Source organism: Silurus meridionalis, chromosome 4 (assembly GCF_014805685.1).
Source record: "Silurus meridionalis isolate SWU-2019-XX chromosome 4, ASM1480568v1, whole genome shotgun sequence".
Lineage (NCBI taxonomy): Eukaryota > Metazoa > Chordata > Actinopteri > Siluriformes > Siluridae > Silurus > Silurus meridionalis.
The window spans coordinates 8,841,302-8,852,665 of record NC_060887.1 but is presented as its reverse complement, the minus strand read 5'-3'; the positions used below and the strand labels follow the sequence as shown (position 1 = coordinate 8,852,665).

Below are 11,364 nucleotides of genomic sequence, written 5' to 3'. Positions count from 1 at the left end.
AGAGTAAATCTATACTGCTATACAAGCTTCACATTGACTAAAATATATCCAACATTTATTTCTATAGTTTTGTCCCTTAAGAAGATATAATAAAAAATATTTGCTGCACTTTTGTGAGATACTGTTTGTGTATCTATATATAAGACCACCAACAAGATCCATTGACATCTTTAAATCCTATGAAATAGTTAATTTAAAGCGTTTTTGATATAAATCAAGCAGTATATTAACACTATTTATAAAGCTCCGACGCGTGTGATGAAGTAATTATGTAAGTAGTAGAATAAACCAACTTGGTAAGAAATGAGGGATGAGCTCATACCGGGAAATTCAGCACAGGGAAATTACAGGCGCGCATGCGCAGTCGTGTACACGTGTCGCGGTCGCAGTATCGGTTTCATGTTGAAGTTCGAATTTGAGGCAGATGCGGAGAAGTAGAAAGTCAGTCCTGGGGGCTTCTGTTTAATGAACATCATCACGTCGGATAGCAGCATGATGGTCATCTCACCCGGTGAGTGTTATACACTTCTATACACTTCACACACACACACACACACACCTAAAAACTCGATTTGGAGAACGAGGAAGTGGTTGAAGATATCTAACACGAATAGAAATGACAATATTTATATATATATATATATATATATATATATATATATATATATATAAGTGTATGTGTGTGTGGAGAGAGCGAGAGAGAACATTTTAGCAGTTTAGTTTTAGTATTTAGGGCTTACAGTGCTGATTATATCTATGGAACTTCCTCACAAGGCAAGAAGGCAACAATACTAACAAAAATGTGCGTATGTTTGCGCATGCGTGTGTTTGTGCAGGTGTGCGCGTGTGTTTGTGCGTGCAGTAGATCAAAACACTAGATGACGCATGACTAGTAGCACACACAATCAGACTTCTAGAAATTTCTGTACAGCTTTGCAATAGGAGAAGTAAAATCTTCAGGCAGTCTTGAGCTTATTATTATGGTATAATGTCACAGAGAATCAGATGTAGTTATTCGATGGCAAAACAACTGTAGGTTATGTGCATCAATAACAACAATCAATCATAGTGATGTGCAACTTTTTATTGCCATAACTCAATGAACAATAATATGATTGTCCCAAAGAAAATTTTGTGTAAAAAAAACAAAAGTATGTAAAACATACAGCAGCCTCACATTTTCGAGGAACATTTACATTTGCACTTTTGCCTGACACTATAATCCAACACAACATACATTTGAGACATGATTCTGGGATTTAAACCTAATGCCTTGACTTAGTGCCATCACCTCTGCCATACCTGCCACAAGTTAAATCACGGACATACACGATATGGTCAAAAGTTTGTGGACATCTGAGCATAAGATCAGCATGCGCTTTTTGAACATAACATCGTTTTCCACATGTAGTCTCTATTTGCTATTAGATGTATTTTTTCATGCCTCAAATCTTGGAGAAGAAGAAACTGATCAGAAATAAACACACAATGTGGCATGTAAGTTCTTAGATTTAAGTCAGAAAACAGGCAAGAATATAGGCATATTTAACAGAGCCTGAGCTAAAATAAGAACTTATTTGGTAATAAAAAATAAGACAGGGAAAGCCAGAGATGTATTAGCTACATACATTCAGGGTCTAGGGGCTACATTCCTTACTCTATATGTAAACAGGAACAATACTATAGAACAGTTAACCCAGGAAGTCACATAAACAGTATTGAATAAGCCACGTTCTCACATTGTATAGGCAGAACTTACAAAGACGCCAAAGTACCATGAGAAACAACTCTGAGGCCCTCTAAATATTAACAGTGAAGAGAAAAGTCTAATGCTAACACGTACAAAAAAGATAGAAGCACATATGGCTGGAAAAACATAGCCCATATCGTGGATACACAGAATCTGTGAGCAGTTTGAAATGAACCAACAGATCTTCTCTTTTTCTGAGGTGATCTTTTCTTCCAAATAATCAAAATGAACCTTCGAAGATGTCTGGCCTTATGATGCATATTTGTGTGTTCTTTGCTTTGGCTTGACGCAAAGTGAAATAACCACATTCCTCCATCTCTGTTCTTGAATAGAAAAGGTCCTTAGGCGTGAGCTGAGCAACCTGAGCAAGCGCATGACTTCCTGCATGGTGCAGCAGATCTCTGATTGCCTGTGCCGCTCGCAAGCTCTGACTGACTACGAGGTGCAGGTGATCCGTGCTGGGGCCACGGACATGAAACAAGCAGTGTGTCTCCTGCAAACGCTTCTGCTCAAGGGCCGCACACCATGTCTGCAGTTCTTCCAGTGTCTGAACGCATGCAGCCCATCACTCTTCAACACCGTCACCAGAGGCTCGGGTAGGTGTGAGCAGACAGGTGTTTTCCAGATAGAACATATGTAACATGGACTGGCTCTAATGTGTTTGCCTCTCCTGCAGTGGAGGTTAATGATGAGGCTCACCAGCATGTGGAGAAGTCTACGTTTTCAGGTATGTACCTTTTTTCGTTTGCTTTCACTTCACGAGCCACTCATTCTTCAAATGGTGTGTAGAAGTAAATAACACTGAGAAGGCGCTTTATCGGATTCACCTTATCATCTGAGAGCTTCTTAAGCCATAGAAGATGTAGTTCTAGTGGACACTGACTGGCGTTACTTATGCTCGAGGTGAAGAGAACATTGATTGAGTGCAGGAGCAGTTTCACAGTGCGGATTTCCTTCCTGCAAAAATGTGTGAAGAGAAATTTGTTTGCTTGTGGGTTTGTGGGTTTGCTTTGCTGCTGCACAAGACCGTGTATATACTGTAGGTCAGAAAACTAGATAATAGACATGAAATTCCCGCCTCAACAAAATGTATTATGTCCAATTCAGCAGCGTTCTCCAAATGTTTTCATACCAGTTTTATTTAAAATATATTTTTAGAACAATGGTGTTACCTAGTGTAAAGATGTTGATCAATTATATAATCTATAAAAAAAAACTATGCGTTGGTGTACAAATTCATAATCATTAAACATGTACTCGTTTACTGCTGCTGTTATTTGCTGCTTTTAGATTTAGTGTTTGTTAGTGTTTGGTATAATATAATCTTTTTAACCCACTGACCTCAATCAAGTTAGATTTTTGACCTTTCTAGGAAAAAGATTGAGCACCACTCGAAAAATGGCTTTTAAAGAAATAATACTGTGCCTTATATATAGACATTTTCCCCTTGAACCTGAGGCCAGATCGTGTCAGGCGTATGCAACTTTAAGAGGGTTTAGATCACAGATGTCTGGCCTGATGACAAATCTAGTTTGGCCAGGGTTTTGATAACACTACTGTTTACATAAGCCAAACACACATGGAAGTTGTTATGCCGGTGTTCTTTTAATGAGAAATATGTTAGGGTTTTTTTTTTCCGCTTCATGCGTCATTGAACTGTTGTGGTTTGGTTTGATTCTTGGTTTGGTTTGGTCTTAGTTCTCCATGTAAACCAGATTCTCACTTCATTCATCCATGCTTATGCCATTTCTTTTAAGTGATGAGCAGAATATCTCGGTTTCAAATCCTTTATACTGTTTTTTGTCCCCTGTATTACAGAGGCACCTGAAACTGGTCCTTTGTGTGTCATAAACATTAACAATTCCTCGCTGAGGAACTGCATCATCGGAAGCAATAATAGCTTGTGCTGTCTTCTCACTCAGGCTGATGTCATTCACGGTAAGAGCGGCACAAAAGAGCAGAAGGAAATGGCTTGTATAGCACAATGTTTACTATTACAGTGCCCAAATCTAATGTATAAACATTATTTTTAATATAAAATTTTTTTTGTATAAAAAAATTTTTTGTTATAAAAATTTTCTCAGCCGCTTTGGAGCGTTTTTCAGATTTTTTTTAGATCAAAATTCACAACCTGCAAATCATGTAGTCACTAGTACACATCTTAAAAAAGCAGTTTGTCATTGATTTGAACAAATTGCGAATGCTTTGGTACAAACATTGAACTGATTGTGTACAATTGTCTACCGTTTCCTACATTATCAATTGTTAGTCATGTAACTAAAAATATATTATACTGGTTCTCACCTGATTATTCTTAACCCCCAAAACATCTAGGCTTTAGTTCATTGCATGCAAAATAGTTACATTAGTAGTAGCAGTAAAAGATTTAATACGTTGAGTAGTGAAATACGTTGGATAGTATTTGCTGATAACCAAATAATCAACCGATAGTTTCTAAAATGGATACTGGATATAAAATTAAAAAATAACACTATGTAAATTATTACTATCCTTTATTACAAAAAAAACCATTACAGAATAAAAAATGTGTTAAATGTGTTATGAAATCATAAATAATGCGAATATATGAATCAATATTGAGGAAAATAAAAGGCAAGCATTCAAACTGAAACAAAAAGAGAGACGCTCCGAAGCAACTGAGAAAAACTGTAATTATTTAGTAGATGTAATCAGTATAAAGTGCACTCGATGCAGTTTTCATTCTGTTTTTTTTTTTTATATGTAGATGCAGTAGAGCCTCCACAGGAGAGTCACAGGAGATCACCAAACCCCACAGAGGCTCCTAATGTTCAGGTGGAGAGCTCCAACGTAGAGTATGTCATCATAGGAGACAACAACTATATGAACATTGAAAGCAGTCTGGACTCTGAACATCAGGAAGAAACAGAGAGTGTGTCAGAGGATTTAGAGGAGTGAAAAGGTCAAGATTGAGGCCACAGACTGTACAGGAAATATATAGGTTCCTCAGTGGCGTCATAAAATACCTGTCATCATGTGCAAAGACTCTCAGGTGAAACTCAGTTCAAAACCAGTCATGGTTTCAAACTGAAGTGCAAGTATACACAATTGTGTGATTGAATCTAAAATGCCTAAGTGTAAATGCTGTTTTATAACTATCTGGATTTGATTATATCAGCGTTTAGGATTTATTTGTTTTCTTGTTACAGACCGATTTTGTTACATTTTAATAAGCTACACGTTACTGCTTTTATTCATTTTTATGTTTCATCCATGATGAAACATTTTATATTTATATATACAAAGTTATTTATTAAGGTTTGTAAATATTTACGTTTTAGTAAAAATAAAAATATCAATGAAAATGTACTGTGCTGTGCTGCTTTTTATTTCCTTTTTGGTTCCTATAGTTTTTGTCAGATTTGACTGATAACATGAATTACACAAATTCATTCCAGACCTCAATGACTTGAAAACATAGATGTGGAGGAACCTATTTTGCTCTGCTCATAGAAATTTCCAGCATAAAAAAAACACTATTGCTCTAATAAACAGAAAATAACATAATAAAGACGTGACTGTGCTATTGAGGGTGATGTTTCCCCTGCACACCTACAGGTTCTGGAATTCCATCTTGAGCTGGAGTCCTTGTGCGTCTTCTCTCTGTGTCGTGGGTTCTCTGGGATTGGATAGGTGTAAATATGTATAAGGAACCCAGTGGTGAACTGGTGCCCCATTCACACTGTGTTCCAGCCTCATTGCCACTAGGCTAGGCTTCTGTGCCTCTGACCAGAGAAAATTGCTAACTGTAAATGAATGAATGAAACGTTATATAATAAGCTTAATATTTGTAGAATTCGATTCAGTTCATATAGAACTGTATGAAAATTTCTTTCACATTTATTTTACATTGACTGACTGACAGTAGTTTTCAGGTAGGGCACAAAATATCATTTGACCACTTATTATGCTAAAATCTTTACTTTTACTTAAGATCAATATTATTATTATTATTACTATTATGTTGGTGGTCTAGTGGTTAGGATGCGGCGCTCTCATCACTGTGGCCCGGGTTTGATCCCCGGTCAGGGAACCATCCCCAGCCATTAGGGTTGCACAAGCCTTAGTGCCGGTCCCAAGACCGGATAAATGGGGAGGGTTGCGTTAGGAAGGGCATTCAGCGTAAAACATGTGCCAAAGACGGTTGCTACTGTATAATGTGGAATTAAACCGTTTAAAACACATTTGTCACAGGCCTTAAATTTTCCCTACTAAAAAAATCTTTATTTTTAAATGATTAAATACTAAAATACCAATAATTAAAATTTTCTTTTGCAAAATCCCCCTTTGTCGCAACTTCACCAAGCACCTTGTCAAGTCAAGTCAAGTCAAGTTTATTTGTATAGCGCTTTTCACAACAGACATTGTCTCAAAGCAGCTTTACACAAATCAACAGTGATGGTGAATGGTGTGAATTTGTCCCTGATGAGCAAGCCGTGGCGACTGTGGCAAGGAAAAACTCCCTTAGATGTTATGAGGAAGAAACCTTGAGAGGAACCAGACTCAAAAAGGGAACCCATCCTCATCTGGGTGACATCAAGAGTTTGATCATAAATCTTTCAACAATAAAGAACACTGGACAGTGAGAACTAACATGATTACTGGAGTATAAGATTATAAGTGATGTTCTTTCTGCAGTCTTATACAGTCTATATGGTTAGTAGCTCCGAGTTTTATGAGCTCAGCATTTGTGATCACCACAGATCCAGCATCAGCTTCTCCATGCCAGAGCCTTTAAACACTCCAGGAGGTCCAATGTCAAAACTCCACACATGTAGCGGGATCCAAATGGCACTGGTACGTCTCCAGATGGTTCGGGATGTTTGTGAGTTCGGCATCTACTTCTTCAAAGGTCCGTAATCATCACGAGGTGGGAGGTGACTGGAGCTGGCCAAACCTCAGGGTGTCTCGGGATGGGGAGAGAAAGAGAAGCAGTGGAGAGGAATTAGCGTAGCTGCTGTTCATGATATTAACAGCACAAGTTGATAATGTGCATGTGATCAGATGTTCTGGAGCACAAGGTTATGATGTGATGTGTGTTATGTGTAGGCTTTGCTAAAAAGATATGTTTTTAATCTACACTTAAACTGGGAGAGTGTGTCTGAGCCCCGAACACCGTCAGGAAGACTATTCCAGAGTTTAGGAGCTAAATGTGAAAATGCTCTACCACCTTTAGTGGACTTTGCTATTCTAGGAACTACTAGAAGCCCAGAGTTTTGAGATCTCAGGAGCGTGGCGGATTGTAGCGTGTTAAAAGACTGGATAGATACATGGGAGCCAAACCATTTAGTGCTTTATAAGTGAGAAGTAATAGTTTGTAGTCTATTCGAAACTTAACAGGAAGCCAATGTAGGGACGATAAGATCGGGGTTATGTGATCATATTTTTTGACCTTGTAAGAACTCTGGCTGCTGCATTCTGGACTAACTGAAGCTTGTTTATTAATGATGCAGGACATCCACCTAGTAACGCATTACAGTAGTCTATTCTGGAGGTCATGAGCATGGACGAGCTTCTCTGCATCGGATATAGACAACATATTTCTTAGCTTAGAAATATTTCTAAGGTGAAAGAAGGCTGTTTTTGTAACTTGATTGATGTGATTTTTGAAAGACAAGTCGCTGTCTAAAATAACACCCAGGTCTTTTACCGTTGAACTAGTGGTTACAGAACATCCGTCTAAATGCAGGTTGAGATGCTGGAGCGTCTGTATACTAGTTTTTGGGCCGATGAGCAAAATCTCAGTCTTATCAGAATTTAAAAGTAGAAAGTTATGGGTCATCCAATCTCTTAGTTCCTTAACACACTCAGTTATCCGGGTTAATTGAGCTGTATCGCCTGGTTTAGATGAGATATATAGCTGAGTATCATCAGCATAACAATGGAAGCTAATTCCATGCCTTCTAATAATATTTCCTAACGGAAGCATGTATATTGTGAAGAGCAGGGTCCTAGAACTGAACCTTGCGGCACGCCATAATTTACTTGCATTAGCCTGGATAGCTCTCCATTTAAATCTACGAAATGGTAACGATCGGACAGGTAGGATTTAAACCAGCTTAATGCCTGTCCCTGAATGCCGATGTAATTTTGTAAGCGATCTAGGAGGAGATCATGGTCTATAGTGTCGAATGCAGCACTAAGATCTAGTAAAACCAACAGCGAGATGAAGCCTTGGTCTGAAGCTAAAAACAGGTCATTAGTTATTTTAACTAGAGCAGTTTCTGTGCTATGATGGGGCCTAAAACCTGACTGAAATTCTTCAAAGATATTGTTCTCTTGCAGGTAGGAACATAACTGTGCAGCGACAATCTTTTCTAAAATCTTAGACATAAATGGGAGATTTGAAATTGGTCTGTAATTTGATAACGTGTTTGGATCCAGATTAGGTTTTTAATGAGGGGCTTAATAACTGCTAACTTGAGGGATTTAGGGACGTGACCTAAAGATAGTGAGGAGTTAATAATATTTAGAAGAGGTTCACCAGTTGTATATAACACTTCCTTCAGTAATTTAGTAGGAATTGGATCTAACTGACATGTTGTCGATTTAGCTTTGGCAATAACATTATACAGCTCTTCCTGTCCTATACATGTAAAACAGTGGAGTTGTGGAGTTGAAGGTAACACTGTCTCAGGAGATGCTGTCAGAGGTTGAACTGCCACAATTGTTTTTCTAATGTTATCTATTTTTCAGTGAAGAAAATCATAAAGTCCTCACTACTAAACTGTGATGGAACACAATTTTCAGAGCCCTGATTTGTAGTTAGTTTAGCTACTGTACTGAAAAGGAACCTGGGATTGTTTTTGTTGTTTTCTATAAGTTTGCTCAGGTGTTCAGCTCTAGCAGCTTTTAGCGCCCGTCTGTAGCTGAGCATACTGTCTTTATCTGTGATTCTAAATACCTCCAATTTAGTTTTCCTCCATTTTCTCTCCAGATTACGTGCTGTTCTCTTGAGGGCATGTGTATGACTATTATACCAAGATGCAGGTGCTTGGTCTCTAACCTTTTTTAACTGAATAGGGGCAACGGTGTCTAATGTGCTAGTGAGGATAAGGTCTATGTTCTTAGTTATCTCATCAAGATTAATAGTAGTTATGGGTTTAGTGAGAAATTGAGATAAATCAGGCAGGTTATTTATGAATCTGTCCTTAGTGGTTGGAACAATAGTCCTACCAGGTCGATAACGTGGTGCAACACGGCTAATCTGCTCTACCGGTAGTGTGTACAGTATGAGGTAATGGTCTGTGATGTCATCACTCTGAGGTAAAATATCTATATCAGTGACGTCTGCTCCGTGGGATATTATTAAGTCTAGTGTGTGGTTAAAGCGATGAGTTGGTCTGGTGACGTTTTGTTTAACCCCAAAAGAGTTTAATAAGTCAACAAATGATAATCCTAGAGCATCGTTTACATCATCTACATGAATATTAAAATCTCCTACAAGCAGCACTTTATCAAAATCGATCAAGAGGTCTGAAAGAAAACAAGCAAACTCTTGAAGAAAATCAGCGTAGGGTCCTGGGGGTCTGTACACGGTGACCAGAGCGAGTTTTCTATGTATGTCTGAAAGTACAACTTTAAGAACGAGCACTTCAAATGATTTAAAGCTGAATCCTAACATCTGGCTAACATTAAGAGAAGCAGTATAAATGGTTCCTACACCCCCCCCACGACCAGTCTGACGGGGCTCATGCTTATAATCATATCCTGACGGTGTCGACTCGTTTAGACCCATATAATCACCTGGTTTAATCCAGGTCTCTTGTGTTTACTGTTTGGTATTCATGTACTTTACTCTAACAATATCTCTGAAAAAATCAAACCCAGACTAGATCATTAAAAAATTCGATATTCTACATGTGTTTGAGATTGAGAACAATACTGTGTAAATAAATCAAACTAAATCATATTATATGAATCTTGTGTGTTCCATATGGTGTAAAAATTGTTTTGTTAAATTAATGTACATTTTTAAATGAAGTGTTTCCTTTTGCAAAATAACTGACATGTTCAGCTATTTGTGTGTGTCGATTTGTGAATCGTTTATAGTGTTTTGACAAAATGAGCCTTGTTTTTAAAATTGTGTTTAAGGAATTCATTCACAGAAAAAAGAAACATTTCTAAAATGTTTGGTCTATTTTGGCTGTAACTGACTCATAAATATTTTTTGACAAGAAGAAAAAAACCAATTCATAAGCAAATTCTCATAAATTCATGATTCTAATTCAATATTTAAGTTATCGACAGAATGGGTTGCATATTTCTAAATGATTGTTCTTCTTCTTATGCTTCTTCCTCTTTCGGCTGCTCTCGTTAGGGGTCGCCACAGTGGATCATCCAGCTTCATACCACTCTGTCCTCTACATCTGCTTCTTTCAAACCAGCTATTGTAACTGCATGTCTTTCCACATCACATTCATAAACCTCCTACTTGGCCTTTCTCCTTTCCTCCTGACCTCGTTCGTCAACCTGTACATCACCACTGCAAACAGGAAAGGACTCAGAGCTGATCTTTGATCAACCCTTCTCCATTCCTTCGGCATCTTTCGCCTTCCAAAATCTTGTTTAACTATCTTGTGAAAAACTGCACTGCATCTCTCCTAAACATCTCCACACTTCTACTGGTATGTCATCTGGTCCAATCGACTTTCCACTCTTCATTCTCTTAATTGCAGCTCCCTCTTCCTCCTTACTAATCCTATCCACTTCCTGTTTCACATCTCCACACTATCCAACCTTCTCTCTCTCATATTCCTTGGTCATCAGCTGCTCCGAACACTCCCTCCATTTTCTTAACACACTCTCCTCACTAATCAACACATTTCCATCTCCATCCTTTATTGCTCTATCTTGCAGAACATCCTTCCCAACTCGGTTCCTCTGTCTGGCCAATCGGTATAAATCCTTTTCTCATTTCTTAGTGTCCAACCTCTCATACAGCTCCTCATATGCCTTTTCCTTGGCTTTCGCCACATCCCTCTTTACCTGCTGCCGCATCTCCTTGTACTCTGTCGATCCCAATTTTGTTTTGCCAACTTCTTTTCCCTTCTGTTCTCCTGCACTTCTTCATTCCACCACCTCGTCTCTTTGTCTTCCTTTCTATTTCCAGATGTTACACGGAGTACCTTTCTAGCCATCTTTCTTATAACTTCTGCAGTAGTTGCCTAATCATTCATTTAATCTTTTTATTTAAAGGGGTGTAAATGGGTGTAAATGTGTATACATTTCTAAAAAAAAAAAAAAAATGTGTAAATGTGTATAAATTTGTGTAAATGTGTATACATTTGTAAAATTGTGTGTAAATGTGTAATTGTGTATACTTGTGTATAAATGTATACAATTTTGCACACATTTAAATTCATTTATACACAAGTATACACAATTACACATTTACACACATTTTTACAAATGTTTACAGTTTTGCACACATTTAAATTCATTTGTATAAATGTCTGTAAATGTGTATACATCTGTAAAAAAAAATGTGTGTAAATGTGTATAAATGTGTGTAAATGTGTGCAAACGTGTATACATTTGTATAAAAGTGTATAATGTGTACAAATGTGTTTAAA

The 11,364-nt window shown here is 37.7% G+C and overlaps 1 protein-coding gene across 1 annotated transcript; it reads left to right on the top strand.

Moving 5' to 3' along the window:
- Positions 1-320: 320 nt before the first annotated feature.
- Positions 321-5,098, top strand: si:dkey-29h14.10. Its single transcript, XM_046846295.1, has 5 exons — positions 321-511; positions 2,083-2,346; positions 2,427-2,477; positions 3,569-3,688; positions 4,497-5,098. The coding sequence occupies exons 1-5, from the start codon at positions 466-468 to the stop codon at positions 4,685-4,687; spliced, it is 672 nt and encodes a 223-aa protein (XP_046702251.1). The 5' UTR covers positions 321-465; the 3' UTR covers positions 4,688-5,098.
- Positions 5,099-11,364: the final 6,266 nt, after the last annotated feature.

Coding starts and splice junctions, on each gene's coding strand:
- si:dkey-29h14.10 (XM_046846295.1), top strand. CDS start 466: ATGAACATCATCACGTCGGATAGCAGCATGATGGTCATCTCACCCG. Junction 512..2,082: donor CATGATGGTCATCTCACCCG/GTGAGTGTTATA, acceptor GTTCTTGAATAG/AAAAGGTCCTTAGGCGTGAG. Junction 3,689..4,496: donor TCAGGCTGATGTCATTCACG/GTAAGAGCGGCA, acceptor TTTTATATGTAG/ATGCAGTAGAGCCTCCACAG.